Source organism: Octopus bimaculoides, chromosome 9 (assembly GCF_046866305.1).
Source record: "Octopus bimaculoides isolate indiv1 chromosome 9, ASM4686630v1, whole genome shotgun sequence".
Lineage (NCBI taxonomy): Eukaryota > Metazoa > Mollusca > Cephalopoda > Octopoda > Octopodidae > Octopus > Octopus bimaculoides.
Window position 1 is genome coordinate 85862959 of NC_142936.1, and position 19800 is coordinate 85882758.

Consider the following 19800-nt stretch of genomic DNA (forward strand, 5'->3'; position numbering starts at 1 on the left):
GGAAATGTTGACATGTTAGAGAGAAGTGATCCAGCAATGACCCCAGGAGGAAGGAAGGAAGACAATGGACAAAGAATTAACAAGTCTCAATTCTACAAATCCAGGCTGCAATAATATGACTCACTTTGCCAAATAAAGGACAATTGTCTTTCCTAGTACGGATAGCAGTACTAGGTACGTCATTCCTAGGAAAGGAATAATATTCATTGTGCTGCGTACAAATATTGATGGGTTAAACAGATTAACATTTTGTTGTATCATTGTTTTTTATATTCTTTTTACTTGTTTCTGTCATTTGACTGCGGCCATGCTGGAGCACTGCCTTTAGTCGAGCAAATCGACCCCAGGACTTATTCTTTGTAAGCCTAGTACTTATTCTATCGGTCTCTTTTGCCGAACCGCTAAGTTACAGGGACGGAAACACACCAGCATAGGTTGTCAAGCGATGCTAGGAGGACAAACACAGACACACACACATATATGTGTGTGTATATATATATATATATATATACATATATATATATATATATATGTATATATATATATGCATATATATGACGGGTTTCTTTCAGTTTCTGTCTACCAAATCCACTCACAAGGCTTTGGTCGGCCCGAGACTATAGTAGAAGACACTAGCCCAAGGTGCCACACAGTGGGACTGAACCCGGAACCATGTGGTTGGTAAGCAAGCTACTTACCACACACCCACTCCTATGCCTCCATACATACACATATACATAGATATACATATATATATAAATGTATGTATACATACATGCATATATATATATATATACATACATAAAATTTTAAGGTCCACATAAATCAGAGTTAGTATGATCCGCTGGATATATGATGTCAGTGTGCACATATGACAGAGTCTAAGCACCCTGTGAGAAATGCTGGACATAAGAAGCATCAGATGTGGTGTGCAAGAGAGACGACTGTGCTGGTATGGTCATATGCTACGTATGGATGAGGAGAGCTGTGGGAAGAAGGGTATCCGGCTCTAAAAATCCTTCCAAAACAGTCACAGAAGTCTGGTGTAGGCTTCGGCCTGGCCGGCTCTTGTGGTACCGTCCCACCCATGCTAGCATGGAACACAGACGTTAAATCATGATGAGACACTAAACTATGATAGAGGGACAGGCACAGAGGTCTTGCTATAGAGAAGATATATAGCTATCTCACAATATATAAGAATGTAGGAGTAGCTAGAAAGATGACAATGATAATGATGTATTTATTTAAAAAACAAGACCAAGATTCTCAATTGTGTGTGCAGTTAGAGACAATATCAACACAAATCTCCCTCATAAAAGGTATAATCAACTTACAAATCACAAGTTAACTCATAACCTAATCAATACACCAAACAGGATAAGGTGGTGAGCTGGCAGAAACGTTAGCACGCTGGGCAAAATGCTTAGTGGTATTTCGTCTGTCTTTATATTCTGATTTCAATTTCTGCCGAGGTCGACTTTGCCTTTCATCCTTTCAGGGTCGATAAATGAAGCACCAATGAAACACTGGGGTCGATGTGATCAACTAGTCCCCTCCACCAAGATTGCAGGCCTTGTGCCTTTAGTAGAAGGGATTATTTTTATTTGCAAGGAAATTGTTTAAACATTTTTGCAGGACACAAATGCATCCTTAAAATATAATTACACACACATACATACACACACATGAACAAAAGTCAAAGAAGATGCAAAACACAACATCTTTTAAAAGAAAATACTTTAATACAAATAACAGCATTGTCAGATGGTGAAATAAATTTCTTCTATTTTTCCGATAAAGTGAAGAGCTGAAGATACTGACATAGAACAGTAAAATATTCTTAAATATCTTCAGTGGTAAAAATTGAGAATAGAGCAATAGCCATCAATGTCAGAGTTCTTCATTAATGAGAGCAAAAGCCACTTTTTCAAAAACACGTTTACAGCCAGTCTCTGAAAAACTGTTTACAAAATGTAATTCTATTAATATTTTGTCAATGAATTCTTCAGTGTAGCTCCTGCCCAAATTACGTCGTTGCAGTTCATCATCGATGCATAGTTTTACGTGTTTGCGCTGTAAGGGCAGAAAGGGAACATAGGCAGTCACTACATGACTTTTAATTAGATCACTACCATAAAAACCTCCCTTTTCAGTAAATGAAGTGTATGCAATGCTGGATTCTAAGTCTCGTAGTTTGATATTGTGTCGATCAATACCTTTCTGATATTGTGATATAGTAAAGGTTCTGATATTCTCTGAAGCAAGATTAGATAAAAATATAAATGCAGCTTTGCGGAAGTCGACGCCGTCCACTTTAGCATGGAAATCTAAGTAGACTTGGAGGATATCAATAACATTTGGTGGCATCAAATGAAATTCATCAAAAATAAAAACTGCCCTTGCACATAAATAAACAGCATTTTTAATTTCCTTCTTTAACTTTTCAATGTAAATATGAGACATGGATACATGAGGGAAATGAACTGCTGCATGATAGATGTGCACAAAATTACTTTTCATCCCATTAAGGAACAAATTTTTAACTACAATTTCACTTGCATAATTTTTACCTGTCCCAGTCTCTCCATGAAATGACAGTACTAAAGCTTTCTTGGATGTCTGCTCTGAAAAGTGGGAAATGATATGATTAGAAATTGTTTCCCAAGCTAAATGTTGACCATGAAGCATAGTTCTCAGGTTAAGTTTTAACTGTTGTGGATTCAAAATAATGTTCCTAGTACAGCAGTCCATTATATAACACAATGGATTGAAGCATAAACCTTGCTGCAACAAGAAGTGGAAAATTAAGAAAGAAACAAACCACATTGCTGATTATCTGGTCAGAGATTTTATGATGAAGGCGGGAAAGTGAAAAGTCTCCCAAACTTAACGTCAAAACAATTAGGACTACTTCCTCAAGACATCCAAAATGGTATGGTTTTCAAATAATCACAGCAACTGCTTGGCAAGTCCAAAGGGGATAAACACCAATTGCTCTAAAGTGGAAATAAACAAAGTGCAAATAATAGCCAGAAATTGGGAGTACAACAAAATTAGAAACTTCATTCTTATAAAAATAAAATCTGTTTAACAAAGCCTTACTCCCTTCTCCCATCATCATCATCATCATCATCATCATCATCGTTTAACGTCTGCCTTCCATGCTAGCATGGGTCGGATGATTTGACTGAGGACTGGTGAAACCAGATGGCTACACCAGGCTCCAATCTGATTTGGCAGAGTTTCTACAGCTGGATGCCCTTCCTAACGCCAACCACTCCGAGAGTGTAGTGGGTGCTTTTACGTGTCACTGGCACGAAGGCCAGTCACATGGTACTGGCAACGGCCACGCTCGAAATGGTGTATTTTACGTGCCACCTGCACAAGGGCCAGTCCAGCGGCAATGGCAACGATCTTGCTCGAATGTCTTTACACGTGCCATCACGATTTCGCAGATCCTTACTACAAAAAGATTCTACAAACTAAGTTTTGAAGTTTTACAACAAACAGAAGAGATAGACTGTGGGGTGACTAGTGAGAAAGTATTTAAGTTTGCTTTAAGGCCTGTTCTTCAAGGTGGAGCATGGTAATGTTTTGGTGGAATGTGGGGCTTCAGAATGGGGTCTAAATAACAAATCTTACAATAAACTTTTAATTAAAACTTCTCATCCACTTTTCTATGTGAGTAGCCATGTACTTCTTCTACAGCAAGGATCCTGTTCTGTTCTGTCTCTTCTTTCATATTTTAACCTCTCGTCTCCAAGCACAAAACCATATCCCTCTCAACTGTAGCCCCACTCAGTCAAAGAGGAGTTTAGTCTTGCAAGCTACATGATAACTGTATCAGTGCTGGTACCATAATAAAAAGTACCCAGTATGTTGTAAAATAGTTGGTGTCAGAAAGGACATCCAGTTATAGAAACCGTGTGGGGCGTGATACAGTCCTTCAATCCACTGGATCCTGTGAAAATATCTAAAGCATGCCAGAATAGATAAAGGAAGTTAAAAGATCATTATCATCATCATCATCATCATCAGGTTGGATAGTTCAAGAGCAGCTGGCACTACAGAGGACTATAGCAAGCACCACTGTCTCGCATGATTTCTATGGCTCGATGCCCTTCCCAATGCCAACCACTTTACAGGGTGTACTGAGAGCTTTTTACAAGATACTGGCATTAAAAGACCCCTAAAGCAAATGAAATGCTGCAATATTCTATATGTGTATATAACTAGTAAAGGGCCATACATCGGTCAACTTACTGTTTAACAGTAAATACTGTAGTAAGGTAACATGGCGAATTACAATTTTTGCATAATGTATAAATTCATAATTAGTCGACGCCATGCCAACCACAGAAGAATTTTGTCTCGTGATTCGGCTAATTGGGTGATATTCCAAGATTGATTCACGGTTAAGGATTCCAATTTCAGGAACAATGAATTGCGGTCCCGCTGGTCTTCCATGTGCCATTCTGATCAATTCCAAAGTAAATAATAACGTGTATTTATGTTGACTTATGTATGTCCCTTTACTAGTCATCTCCCCCTTAATTTTTATTTACTTTTTTAATATCACCCACATCTCAACAAGTTGCACGATCTTCGTAAACAAAAGGCACAGTTCAGTATCATTTATTTCTAGTTCTCAACACAAGCAAATCATTTGACAGATGTGGGGATTTATCATCTCACTTGGAAACAGCTAGAGGTTGGCGCCAAGAAGGGCATCCAACTACACAAAGAACTCCATCACACTCTTGTTGGACCCATGAGGTGACTGAGAGGAATTATAGTAAACAGGTTATCTGAATTAATATGAACACTGAAAGTATAATTAACTCACTTGCGTCTCTGAGATTAATTCATAATTCAGTGGTGTAGCTGAAATGAACCAACACGTTTGATAAAGTGTCGTGCAATTGAATATCTTTGACAGTCTTATCCAGTCTATCAAGTTATTTTAGTCTATTATTTAAAAAATTATAAAATAATCGAAATTATTTTACAGAAGAATGTTTAACTATCATTTCGTTACATCAAATTCGTATCAGTTTTGTTTCGTTTCTAAGAAACCTCTTTCACTTTTTAATGCCGTGTTTCCGGCAAAAGACGATCTTAGCCTACTTCAGTAAATTCACCCTCTGATGAATATAAAACGAAACATCGCTGCAAATTTCTATACAGATTACGAAATATTTACCATGCTTTCAACGAATGTCACATCGAAATTACACGTAAACGGCTCCTTTTCACCGATAAGAAAGATTTGGCAGCTATTTCTAGCACGCCCTGCTACGTCGCCGATATTTCGCTGTGAAAACATCAAGAGGGGGAAGATGTAATTTCTTTTCCAATGTGCGAACGGGTCCTTTACGAAATATGGAGCTTCTTCAGATTGTACATATTTTCCATTTTCATAACTTTCTGTGGTGTTGAGCTATTTGATTTAATTGGAGAGGTGCGTCGAACCCTTTAGTTTAACCCGTTTCGGCGTTGCCTTAACCATAAACACCGAGTGTGTGTATTCTTATACCTTTGTGTAACTGTATGCCTATTAGGCGTATATATATCCATCTTATGTGCTGCTGAGCTATTTAAGTATTAAAGGGAAAATTAAATATACACTCGAGAAAAACAAATTATCTGCCAGTCGCTAATATTATTTTGTCATTTGATAATAAGTTACTCTAATTAAGCTTTTTACGGGCACTAGGCCTTTTAAATGGATTAGAAACTACCACCGTCGTTATAACTAATATATTATTAATAGTTTTAAAAAAAGGTAGGCTCGACTTACATGTTCAGTAAGCAAATTTGTTGTACTTCTGGATATTTCCCTCACATATTTATATCGATTAACCAGAACAATATGCATATTTTGTAGTATTATTACTCAATGGTATAGAAAGTGATTACTCAAAGGGAGTTAATAAAACAGAACACTGGCAACAGCATCAGCTGTAGCTTGTAATATTGCTTTTAACCAGAAGTTCAGGACATTAGATTTGGGTAAACGGCCGCTAAATTGTTTTCCCACGAGAGTTCCGGACCCCAGTCACAAACATTTAATCAGATCTCGTTTGCATACATTTAATCAGAGTTCACCTTGACCTTGTTGTCAAGTTAACAGACACACTCTACCAAGTAAACTCAAGACAAAGAACGGTGTAGTAAATCGACCGATCGTCAAGTTATGCCTGATTTTAGAAGGAGACAAGTAATTAGATAGATTTGCATCTATACCTATTATCGGATTTTGAGTAAATTTTCAGATTAACACCTGCCTGATCTTCACTAGGGTGTTAGGGTTAGGGGGCATAACTACAGGGTTTTACCCCCCAGACTTTGGGAGGTCATAACTTTCAGAAAAATGAATATTTTTTAATGAAAATTTCTATGCATATAGTATTTACTATGTAGAATCCGAATATACAAAAGTTCCGGTGAAAGTGTTTTGGAATGGGGGTGGGGGACAATTTTCGGAAATTCCAACAGTGTCCACTTAAATTCTTCTTAACTTCCAGGAAAATTAATATTTTTTCGTGAAATTTTCTACAAATATACCTTGATGTATGTACATTTCGAGCATGTAGGAATTTTGAAGGAAACAATTGCAGGTTATTTTTGAGAAGCGTTCCCCACTCGGTGGTGTTTCGGAGCAAGTCGTCCATATTTGTTTCATTTTTCTCTTTTATGTGCGTATGTGCATCCGTAGATTTCTAATGAAGTAATACGCTGCTTCTGTTCTCTTCTACTTCTCTACTAGAAACGTTTACTTTGGAATTTACTTCTATTGAGAAAAAAAAAATCATGTGCATGTTATTTTTAACGTAAGTTTTCTTATGACGGCTTCTCTTTTCTGCTTATTACTTCAATAGAAATCTACGGATGCACATACGCACATAATAGAGAAAAATGAAACAATTATGGACGACTTTCTCCGAAACACCACCGAGTGGGGAACGCTTCTCAAAAATAACCTGCAGATGTTTCCTTCAAAATTCCTACATGCTCGAAATGTACATACATCAAGGTATATTTGTAGAAAATTTCAAGAAAAAATATAAATTTTCATGGAAGTTAAGAAGAATTTAAATGGACTCTGTTGGAATTTCCGAAAATTGTCCCCCACCCCCATTCCAAAACACTTTCACCGGAACTTTTGTATATTCGGATTCTACATAGTAAATACTATATGCATAGAAATTTTCATTAAAAAATATTCATTTTTCTGAAAGTTATGACCTTCCAAAGTCGGGGGGGGGTAGAACTCTGTAGTTATGCCGGGTTAGGGTTTTAGGGTTAGGTTTAGGGTTACGGGTAGTCATGGTGGGTATAATGGGCTGCGTATATTTTACCCCAGTGTCACTTTGATGACATGCACTGTTCACTCACTCAATAATAATAATAATAATAATAATAATAAACGATGAATGAAGCGGAAGATGGATTTAGCATTAATCTTTATTCAATGATTCTTATCATCTCAACTAACACTGCAGAATTTCTAGCAGAAATATACCCCAACTATGAATGTGTTTTATTCAACAAACTAATTGACATATACCCATTACATTATTTACATTATTTACATTTGATGGATATTTGTCCTCATCATGTTTGTTGTTAACTCAACGTTTCGGCTGATATACCCTCCAGCCTTCATCAGGTGCCTTGGGGAAATTTCTCATTCCTAAGGTATTTTTCGATGTTATTATTATTATTATTATTATTATTATTATTCAGGTCACTGCCTGGAATCGAACTCAGAATCTTGGGGTTAGTAGCCCGGGCTCTTAACCACTACAGCATATGGCATAGTGGTTAAGAGCATGGGCTACTAACCCCAAGATTCTGAGTTCGATTCCAGGTAATGACCTGAATAACAATAACAATAATAATAATAATAACAACAACATCGAAAAGTACCTTAGGAATGAGAACCCAGGTTCGAAATTTCCCCAAGACACCTGATGAAGGCTGGAGGGTATATCAGCCGAAACATATTAACAACAAACAAGATGAGGGCAAATATCTGTCAAATGTAAATAATATACATAATTTATCATCTCTTAAATATAGAACTGTATAAACCCATTAGTCAAAGAAATTACATATAGACAAATACACACACACACACACACACACACACGCACGCACACACACAAAATCATCGTTATGTAATGGCATCCGTCATTATGGCATGGGTTGGATGGTTCAACAGGAACTGATGTGTCAGAGGACTGTGCCAAGCCGACACCCCCCATACCTGTTTTGGCATAGTTTCTACAATTAGATGCACTTCACACACACACATACATATGTACATGAAAATATGCATAGAGGATGTGTGTCCTGGTTTTTGATGATGATGATGATGATGATGATGATGATGATGACGACGATGATTCCTGCATAACATAAAGAGCTGATAAAGAAAAAAAGTCAGGAGTAAAGCATTACTACAGAATATCCTGGTTAACCTTGAAAAACAGAATATCAAAACAATGATGACGCACAGACAGATTCTGTGTGTGTATGTGTGCATATGAGTGTGTGCCTGTGTGTGTGTATGAAAGTATATTTACATGGCTGTGTGGTAAGAAGTTTGCTTCTCAACCTCATGGCTTTGGGTTCAGTCCCATGGGCCCTACCAAAGCCTGGTGACTGGATTTGGTAGACAGAAACTGAAAGAGCCTGTTATGTGTGTGTGTGTGTGTGTATTTGTCCCCCCACCCTACCCACCACTTTACAACCGGTGTTGGTGTGTGTATGTCCCCCTAACTTGGCAGTTCAGCAAAAAAAGACCAAAAGGATAAGTACAAGGTTTACAAGGAAGAATACAAGTTCCGGGGACAATTCGTTTGACTTAAATTCCCCAAGCCAGCACCCCATCATGGTCGCAGTCTAATGATTGAAACAAGGAAAAGATTAAAGAACTTCTTTTGCTGAACTGAGGCTAATGAACAACAACAAACAACAACAACAAGATCCTGGAATTTGTTAATTACAAAATGTCAGCAAAACCAAAAAACACACACACATTTTAAATTCATGTCAAAGCGCTATATCCTGGTTGGTAATGGAGAAGGCTCACAGCCTTGATTTGAAGCAATTTTGAGATCCAAACACAACCAATGAGAAATGAAGACGTACCCAGAGTTCCAAGTAATATTCTGCTCTATTATTTAAGCCTGGGAATTCCAGATAATGTCATAACCTGATGATATCATTGGGGTTTGGACAGAGAATGAAATAATGGTGATCTCAGAATATAGGCATGCCTTCGATAACACGCATACATGCATTTTTCACATGTACAAATGTGTATGTATATATATATATATATATGTGTGTGTCTGTGTATATAATATACATAAATATCTATTCCATTGGTCGTCTAACAGTCGAAGGCAATGAAATAGATATCTGTGTGTGCGTGTGTATATATATATATATATATATATATATATATAAAAGAGAGTTTGCGTTTGTGTGTGTGCATATGTTCCTTATGCATTCCAAAACCGAGTTGCCACTTTTGACGTATTGGATATCAAAAGATTCAGTAAGCTTTTGACTACCAACTAAACTATATTTTCATTCACTTATTTGCATTACAAAAATATAAGATTATCATTTTCCTTTAAGTCACCTATCGCAAAACGATATTTTATATCACCACCACAACGACGATGACGTCACATTTTCTAAATGTGTTTGCACATTCGTTACATACATTAGGCCAATGACTGACAAGTATATGTATGTGACAGTATTTGTGTCTGTCAGTATACATACATTTTTGTGACGAATGACACACATACATATACACACACACACACATCTAAAGACACAGACAGACACACATAGTGACAGAGATAGGCTTGAGGTGTGCGTTAATGTATGTCTGTGTATGTGTGTGTGTCCTGATATACGTATGTGACTTCCTGCCACCCACTCACCCAACAGTCATTTTAATGAGTTGTATTTATTTATCACCTGAAGATATACATCTGCACTACCGGATGCTCCTGAACCAGTTGTTGAGTGTCCCACCCAAGAGGAATTGACACTAGGTGTGTCAAAACAATTGTCATGATTAATAATAGATTCTCATAAATTTCATCTTCTGATTTCATATAAATATCTAGGGTATGGCTTCATTCTGTCAAAAAATTGATAAAACAAAGCAGAAATCAATGCATGACTAACAGCAAGAAGAATTTGGGTGAGGAAAATGGTTGGCATTAAGAAGAGCATCCAGTTGTAGAAACCAGTCCAAAACGAATTATGGAACTTGACTTTGCTACTTCCTGTCAAACCATGCATGGTTCCATAATAGCATGGAAAACGGGTGTTAAATGGTGAGGAGGAGGAGGAGGATGACGATGATGGTGGTGGTAGTGGTGGTGGAAGTGGCAGCAGTGATGGTGGTGGTTATGGTAGTGCTGCTGCTACTGAAGAAGAAGAAGAAGATGATGATGATGATGATGTTGATGATGATGATGATGATGATGATGATGATGGTGGTGGTGGTGGTGGTCGTGGTCATTGTCATAGTGGAGAACAAGCTAATCTGACTTCTTCCAATCTACAGAACAGAAGATGTTAATTCTGCCAATTTGCAGTCCTGTTTTATCTACCACTGTGTCGATTCTAATTAATTCACTAATCACAGAGAAAATAATGTTTCTAGGGGAGAAGAAGGGATGGTATAAAGGCTTCTATGGCAGCAAAGGTTAATTATCAATCAACAAGCTGAAAATGAAGGCTGACTGAAGACTGAATACGAGCAGAGTTGATTATCAAGAGTCTTTTCACAATATTCCACACATATGGATTCTGAAAATACTAGCCATGAATACGGTAGCATCAATAGCAATCAAACAAAGGATCAAAGGTCCTTCCCAAGCCATACGCTCAAACACCTGGTTTCCCAGATTCTGTGGCAGATATATTCACCCCTGGATGGGACACAGGTTTGTCAAAGGGTTACTCATTTTCGTGAGCTGAGTGGACTGGGGTAGGGTGAAATGAAGTGTCTTGTTCAAGAAGACAGCACATCACCTGATCCAGGAATCAAACCACTATCATACAATCATGATAGCATGTCTTTACCACCAAGCTACATGCTTCCATACCAATAATGAATACTAAGATGCATGCAACATATCAGGAGTAAATAACAAACAAAGCCTATCTCCATCAGAAAAGTAATACTCTGCTTCTATCTTGTGCTGACATCTTTAATTGCTAAGTTAAAAGGACTGAAGTCAGTTATAAATGCTATAGTAAGGCAATCAGCCATCTCTTGTATGTAGATAACCACAAATTGTTGGCTTCAAATGATAAGTAGAAACATTTCTGCAGATAGTAGATGGGTTTATGAGAAACTGATACGAGATTTGGATGAGAAAAATGCAGCAAGGCAAAGCTTGAAGAAAAGAGAAGCAATTAAGAACATCAATATCATGCTAGATGAAGAGATAAGAGATGATAAGAGAATTAGACCAAGCATAGATGTTCAAATTCTTAGGAATCAATTAACTAATCAGTGTAGAGCACAGGCAATTGGAACAAAGAAGAAAGTACAACAAAAGCAACATAGATTAGGAAATAATATTATATACATGTATTAAATTAATATTAAAACCAGAGTTAAATGTATGAAATAAGGCAAGCATCTAATGCTGTAGTTGTCCCACTAATGAGTAACAGTTATGATATTCTCAATTAGACACAAATGAACTAGTATAACTAGAAAGAAAAACAATAAAATAATGAGTGTGTTTGGAGACCAAAATCTGAAATAAAAAGACTATTTACCACAAATATAGTGAACATGGGTCTTACGCAAGTAAAATCCATTGTAAAGCATCCAGTGTAGGGTTAGAAACAAATAAAAGATCATGGAAAATTAACCCTCTCATTATCGTATTTCTTCAGAAATATACTACTTTTGTAGCAGAGGCACAGGTAAGAAGCTTGCTTTGCAAGCATATGGTTCTGGTTTCAGTCCCACTGCGTGGCACCTTGGGCAAGTGTCATCTACTATAGCCTTGGGCCAACCAAAGGCTTGTGAGCAGATTTGATAGATGGAAACTGAAAGAAGCTCAGGAACACAGTGCATTGTCCACTCCATGAATCAAAACCGCTATCTTGCGATCATGAGTCCCAAACCCTAACCACCAAGCTATGCATCTCCATAGCTTGGTAACCAAACACATGGTTCTGGGTTCAGTCCTACTGCATGGCACCTTGGGCGAGTGTCTTCTACTATAGCCTCAGGCCGACCAAGGCCTTGTGAGTGGATTTGGCCGACGGAAACTGAAAGAAGCCCATCGTATGCTTCACCACGCATCCTTTTCCAAGTAAGTTTTATCTAAATATATATATGTGTGTTTGTGTGCGTGTGTGTGTATCCATGTTTGTCCTCCCACCATTGCTTGACAACAGATGCTGGTGAGTTTACATCCCTGTAACTTAGCAGTTCGGCAAAAGAGACCGATAGAATAAGTACTAGGCTTACAAAGAATAAGTCCTGGTGTCAATTTGCTCGACTGAAGGTGGTGCTCCAGCATGGCCGCAGTCAAACGACAGAAACAAGTAAGAGAGTAAAAGATATATATATATATATATATATATTTATATACATATATATATATATATATATATATACATACATACATACATATGTACATACATATATATAAACATATATATACATATATATATATATATATATATATATATATATTTATATATTTATATATATATATATATATATTTATATATATATATATATATATTTATATATATATATATATGATGGACTCTCCTGTTGTTAGACAATGTATGAGTGTGTGGCAATTTCTTGCCGATTAACCACACAGATGCTTTGTTTATAGTGATCAAATGTTTGTGTAGACATAAGCTCACTCCCTCCATCAAATTGACTTTAACTCTTCCTCTGTCTGTGTTTCCTTGCTTTTCACTCACTCTCACTCAATCTCTTTCCTTTCTTTCTTTCTTTCTCCATCTATCTATCTGTCTATCTATCTATCTATCTATCTATCTATCTATCTATCTATCTATCTATCCAAATATATATTGACAATATTGACCAAGGTTACCACGGTCTTTTCCGTAGGCTTTTCTTTCCATGGCTAAACCTAAACTGTCCTCCCCTCCTTTTACACGAAAACATTACTGTGATACATGATTCCTATTGATCGCTTTTTTTTTTCTTCGATCCCTTTTGATCGAACTCCCCCCTTCCCTTTTTCCCTTCCTACAATCCCTTTTGATCGACACACACCTACTTTTTTTTTCCCCTTCCCCCTCCCAAAAAGAAAAGCTCTACATTGTATTTGTCCCATCTTTGTTGAGCCCTGTGTGGCTAATAAAAGAAATGTATGTGCTCGTATCTATTTATTTCTCTCTCTCTGTCTATCTATCTATCTATCTATCTTTCTATCAATCTATCTATTTATTTCTCTCTCGCTCTCTCTCTCTCTCTCTCTATCTATCTATCTATCTCTTTGTTTGCTTCTTAATCTCTACACAGACTCCCATTCCCCTGTTCCTCCTTCCCTCTCGCCCTCTACAACTACTTACTATACTCCCTTCTTTCCTTCCTTTCCCTCACTAGATCATGCTACAGGCCTGCACTTTCCAGCTGTACCACACGGTCACACCACAATTGAATGATAGCAAACCCAGCAGTTAACAGCAGCAGTAGTTTGCCAGTGGTGTTACCTGTAGGGCTGCTGGAATGCAGTAGCAGTTGGCAGTAGTAGTGATAGTGGTAGTTATGTAGCAGTAGTGTGACAGTGGTGTCACCCATTGGGCTGCTGGAATGCAGTAGTAGTGGCAGTGGAAGTGATGTAGCAGTAGTGTCACCTGTAGGGCTGCTGGAATGCAGTAGTAGTGGCAGTGAAAGTGATGTAGCAGTAGTGTCACCTGTAGGGCTGCAGGAATGCAGTAGTAGTGGCAGTGGAAGTGATGTAGCAGTAGTGTCACCTGTAGGGCTGCAGGAATGCAGTAGTAGTGGCAGTGGTAGTGATGTAGCAGTAGTGTCACCTGTAGGGCTGCTGGAATGCAGTAGTAGTGGCAGTGGTAGTGATGTAGCAGTAGTGTCACCTGTAGGGCTGCTGGAATGCAGTAGTAGTGGCAGTGGTAGTGGTGCAGCAGTAGTGTCACCTGTAGGGCTGCTGGAATGCAGTAGTAGTGGCAGTGGTAGTGGTGTAGCAGTAGTGTGGCAGTAGTGTCACCTGTAGGGCTGCTGGAATGCAGTAGTAGTGGCAGTGGTAGTGGTGTAGCAGTAGAGTCACCTGTAGGGCTGCTGGAATGCAGTAGTAGTGGCAGTGGTAGTGGTAGTGGTGTTAACAGCAGTGGCCGTGTTGTAGCAGTAGTACGGCAGTGCTGTAACCTGTAGCACAGCTGGAATGCAGTAGTAGTGACAGTGTTGTTGCTGGTGCAGTAGTAGTTGGAGCTACAGTATTATCAATGATGTGCCAGGCAACTGAGAATCAAACATGGCACCAAACTGAAAGGGGGGGGAGTGTATGTGTGTGTGGTGGGGGAAACATCTTGCTAGTAAAACAACAGACATGTTCAACTAGATACATCGAAGACACAGGTTATTAAGCCTAATGATGGCCCTGATCCGGCGACTGAAGCCACTACATGCCAAGATCAAAAGGTCCTCCTACCCATGCTATTGTGCACATAACGGTTGTACCCCCACCACACGTCCTTTGCACTGTGTGGTCATGACTCTTCCACCCCGATGATGTCTCAGACGCATCCAAACCAGGAGTGCTAGGAGAATGCATAATGTTTGGAGTAGCATGATCATGTGGTTTCACCGGATTTTTGACGGGCATAAACAGCTTTCTCATTACATAGGACTTGTATTGCATGTTTCCGTGCACCATACATCTGATAGCAGACTCTGTCACCTCAAGTTTTTTGGTGATGGCCTTCATCAACTCGCTGGGGTTGGCAATGATAATGCCCTGGATCTGTTGGGCTAGCTTAGCCATCTTTATGATGTCTGACCGCTGAGAATATTTCATTTTCATGACCACAGATGACATGCACATCTCCGCCAGAGGACTCTGGCTATTTCTCAACCTTTAACGCCAGGGATCTCGCCACGTTCAAGGCGCTAGAGATTCCTTTGTCTGAGGACAGGAGCCGCATGCACAATGTGCCTTTTCATTTTCTCTGTCAGAGCGCAATCTACCATGCTGATGCAATCGATATATCTGAAAGAGAAATAAGAAAGCTAAAATTTGGCACGTACTTAAATAGTATTATGTTAGGTTGTCCCCTATGTATGACCTGATGAAGTATGGTCGCAAATAACCTGATGATGTTGCAGTAGCAGAGTTGTTGGCACTCCATCGCTTACGACGTTGAGGGTTCCAGTTGATCCGATCGACAGAACAGCCTGCTCGTGAAATTAACGTGCAAGTGGCTGAGCACTCCACAGACACGTGTACCCTTAACGTAGTTCTCGGGGGATATTCAGCGTGACACAGTGTGACAAGGCTGACCCTTTGAATTACAGGCACAACAGAAACAGGAAGTAAGAGTGAGAGAAAGTTGTGGTGGAAGAGTACAGCAGGGTTCGCCACCATCCCCTGCCGGAGCCTCGTGGAGCTTTTAAGTGTTTTCGCTCAATAAACACTCACAACACTCGATCTGGGAAACGAAACCGCGATCCTATGACTGCGAGTCCGCTGCCCTAACCACTGGGCCATTGCACCTCCACAGTAGCAGAGTACTGGTAGCAGTAACAGTAGTAGTAGTAGTGTTGTAATGTTGCAGTACTAGTGTAGTTTTTGCAGCAGTATGTTGATGCTATGATAACAGTGTAGACGTGGTAGTTGTTGCTCGGTTTAACATTGTCCCCTGTTCTGTGGGTGACTTTAGTAAAGTTTACTCTGTTGCAAGCATTTGGGTTAGGTTTCCAGTTAGGAGAGCAACTTTCTCCTCACCACCAATCTCAAGGGTCTCTGAAAAAGGATCATGAATGTTGCTAAGCGATAAAAAACATAAAAATAACGTGTAGAAGTGATGGATCATTCGTCGGTTTCTACGATGAATATTCCATCTGTTTAATCAAATCAACTTCCAAGTCATCGAATTAACCAGTAAGTGGCTGAATATTCCGCAGTCACTTCTATCCTTAAAAGTAATTCAAACATTAATTTTATCGTCCGTCAAAAGGCTGATTCTTTGAATTAAAAAGTACAAACCCACTGACGGATTTCTGTACAGTTTCCATCAATCCAATTTGATAAACAGGACTTATGTTGATTTGTGACTATAGTAAAACATTTGCCCAACATACAAACCCTAGGGGCGGACCCAAGGGGTTGGGTGAGGCCTGAGGGGCACGTGCCCCCATCAAGAAAAGAAGTGCGCCCTTCTAAATAATGTTATTACACCCTTTTCTCCTGGAATTGTATTCTCTTCTGACCTTGTGCCTTCCCTTCAAAACATTCCCAGGACTGTGCCTGAACCCGTGACCTCATAATTGTGAAACGAACTTTGCTATCATTTGCCTATGCATGCGTCCAGTGTAGCAGCAGAAGTGTACTTGTTGCTGGAGTAGTGTAGCAGTAGTAGCGTGGCTATTGCAGTTGGAGGGGAACAAGCAGAAGTGTAGAAGTAGTATAGAAGCAGTAGTCGTCGCAGTAGTACAGTGGCAGTGGTAGTCGTTGCAGCAGTAATAATATAGCGGTAGCAGCATAGCAGCAAATAATAACAATCTCTCGTGATAATAAAACTTGTAGCAGCAACAATATTTAATAATAATAATAATTATTATTGCATCTATATTGTAGTAGTAGTAGTAGTAGTAGTAGTAGTAGTAGTAGTAGTGGTGGTGGTGGTGGTGGTGTTTGCATCTGTAGCAGCAGCAATGCAGTAGCGCCAACATCAGCTGCTGCAAACAGCAATAACATCTTTCGTATGTCTCTGGACCTTATTTTCCTCATGCCACTCTCTCTCTCTATCTATCTATCTATCTTTCTCTTCCATTCTCTATTTCACTCCCCCTCTCGTTGTTATTTCTTCTCTCCTCCCCACTCCTTCCCTCACTCTCTAGTTCAGTTCACCCTTTCTGTTATTTTCTCTCTCTCTCTCTTCCTCTCTTTTTTCCCTCTACTTCACTTTATATTTTCCTCCTCTTCTCTCTTACTCTCTCCGTTTTCTCAGCCTTTACTCCCATTTCTCTCTAACTATTTTTTTGGTTTCCCGTTTTCTTCACACTCATTCTCTCTCTCTTTACCTTTTTCTTCTCTTTCCCCGCATCCTTCTACGACAGTTTCTTCCTGCTTCTCTCTGTATTCTTCCATCTTCTCCCCTTCTATTTAAACTATCCACTCTTTCCTTTTCCTTCTCGCCCCTCTCTCTCTCTCTTCTCCCCTTTCTCTTTCCTCCTCTCTCATTCCTTTATAATTTCTATTCCCTCCTACCCCGTCACAAATTCTTACCATTTTCCTTTTGTGCAATTTCTCCCTTATTACTCTTTCTTTCTACCTTTACTCTCACCCCCACACTCCTTTTCTAACTCTGCCTTTCTCTTTCCTCTTCCTCGCCTTAATTTCTTAATAGATCTCATTTACTACCTTTCCCTCCCTATTTCTTAATGCTTCCCCCCTCTCTCTCACACAATTTATTACCTTCTCTATTCTCTGCTTACACTTTCTCTATATCTCCATGATTTCCCTCTGTTTATCATTTCTCTGTCACTTTTCCAAAACATCACCCTTTTATCTTTTAACATCGATCACAGCTTTCAGTCTCCCTGCTTTCATTTCACACTATTTACTTTCCTCTCTTTCATTTTCCCTCTCTCAAAAATCTTTATCCTTCTTCTTTTTTCCCCTCTTTTTCACAGTGTTTCATCCTTCCTCTCTCAGCTTCCATCTCTTTTCATTCTTACTCTCTCCTTTTCACTCTCTCAATAACGATTTTCACAGGCTTACACCCTCTCTGTATGTCTTAGGCCCTTTCTCAAGCTTTCTCTCTCTCTCTCTCTCTCTCCCTCTCTCTCTCTCCCTCTCGCTCACTTAGTCCCTTTTCCATTCCTTATTATCCCTCGGTACCTCAGCTTCTCTTACATTTACTCTATATCTCTCTCTCTCTCTCTTTAGAATACATAACCTCCTCCTCTCTCTCATAACCCCTCCAACATTAATAAAGTAACTCCTCTCTATCTCTCAGTCCCTCTCTCTTTCACACACTAACTTTCACTTTGTCTCTCATCCCTCTTTCTTTTATACTTATATCTCTCTCTCTCTCGCTTTGTCTCTCAGCACCTCCATCATTTACAAACTAACTCTTCTTCAATCTCTCTTTCCTCTTTTCCCCACTGCCCCAGAGACTCTCTGTCTCTCTTTTATAGACATATTCTCCCCCTTACTCTCATCTCCCCTCTCTAATCTCTATATCCCTTTATCTCTTTTCCCCCCTCTCCCTCTGTTCTTTCTCTCTATCATACAATTACACTCGCTATCATAAGCCCTTTCTCTTTTATTATCCAACTCTCACTGGGTTCCGTAGCCCCTTTCTATTTTACATCTTACATTTGTTCTGGCTCGTAGTCCCCTCTCTCTACTAAAACCTACCTATCTCATTTATATCAGCCTCTCAGTTTCATTCATAAGCATATATTCTCCCTCTGCTCTACTGTCCCTTTCTCCATCAAACACCACTTCTTTTCTTCAGTCTCTCAGCCCCTCTCTCTATAAAACATTACCTTTCTTTCACTCTCTCTTAGTTCCAACCCTCTCTACCAAACATTATCCCTTTCACTCTCATCTACTCTCTCCATCAGACACTATGTCTTCCTCTCCGTCTCTCTCTCTCTCAGCCTCTCCTTTATTAAACACTTCCTCTCTTTTTCTCTCTTACGACCCCTCCCTGAAATAAACACTACCTCTCTTTCACTTTTATGACACCCCTCCCTCAAATAAACCTTACCTCTTTCCCCGTTGTTTTCAATCCCTCTCTCTATCGAACACTCCCTCTATCTCACCACTCCTCTCTCTCCATCAAACATCGCCTGTTTCTCCTCATCTCTCGGTCTCTCCCTCTCTATCAAACATCACCTATTTCCATCCATCTCTCAGCCCCCTCTCTATTTCATGCCTACTCTCCCTCTGCCTCATAACCAGGCTCCATGTCGGCGACAGCGCCGTAGTGTTTCAGTTAAAAAAACAGTGGCAGTCGTGATTGAAACCTGGACGGCCGTTTATATTCTTGGATAAAAAATCGAGCCTTGTCGCCCCTAGTAGACCCATATACACATACTAGGAGCAGAGCCAGGAAAAGAAAGGGGCCAAAGCCAGCCATTGTGGTAAGTTCCTCATTTAATAATAAGGATAATAATAATTTGTGATGTGTGTCTGTAGTGCGTGAATGTTTGTCTGACAGAACACACACACATATACACACACACGTGTATATATGTGTGTGTATGTGGGTGTTAGTGTGGGTTTTGACGTGTATGTAATATACATATATATATATACACACACACGCATATGTGTATATATATATATATATATATATGTGTAAACTGAATATGTAAATATGCTGTGTATATATTTATATCAATGAATATTGTCCCACTATGTAAATGAAATGCATGTATGTATATGTGCGTGTGTATGTAGGTGTTAGTGTGGGTTTTGGCGTGTATGTAATACACACACACACACACACACACACACACACACACACATATATATATGTAAACTGAATATGTAA

At 39.1% G+C, this 19800-nt stretch overlaps 2 protein-coding genes across 6 annotated transcripts in view; one reads left to right on the forward strand and one right to left on the reverse strand.

Annotated features, from left to right (window-relative positions):
- Positions 1-1723: 1723 nt before the first annotated feature.
- LOC106867092 (torsin-1A) lies at positions 1724-6140 on the reverse strand. 3 transcript variants are annotated; one of them, XM_089357945.1, is made up of 3 exons: positions 5804-6098; positions 4850-4887; positions 1724-2999 (listed from the first exon to the last, which is right to left on the reverse strand). In XM_089357945.1, exon 3 carries the CDS (start codon positions 2827-2829, stop codon positions 1894-1896), a length of 936 nt encoding a protein of 311 aa, XP_089214071.1. In that variant the 5' UTR covers positions 2830-2999; positions 4850-4887; positions 5804-6098; the 3' UTR covers positions 1724-1893. The 3 variants fall into 3 exon arrangements, with proteins under 3 accessions (XP_089214071.1, XP_089214072.1, XP_089214073.1); XM_089357946.1 differs by lacking the exon at positions 4850-4887 and having other exon boundaries at positions 5804-6140; XM_089357947.1 differs by lacking the exon at positions 4850-4887 and having other exon boundaries at positions 5207-6099.
- Positions 6141-19067: 12927 nt separating this feature from the next.
- LOC106878494 (uncharacterized) overlaps positions 19068-19800 on the forward strand; it is a 470127-nt gene continuing 469394 nt past the window's right edge. For 2 of the 3 annotated variants that reach the window (XM_089357948.1, XM_089357952.1), the window contains exon 1: positions 19068-19387. The gene's annotated coding sequence lies outside the window, so the exon portion shown is untranslated. The remainder of the gene's footprint in view (positions 19388-19800) is intronic. The other variant, XM_089357950.1, reaches the window with a different exon arrangement.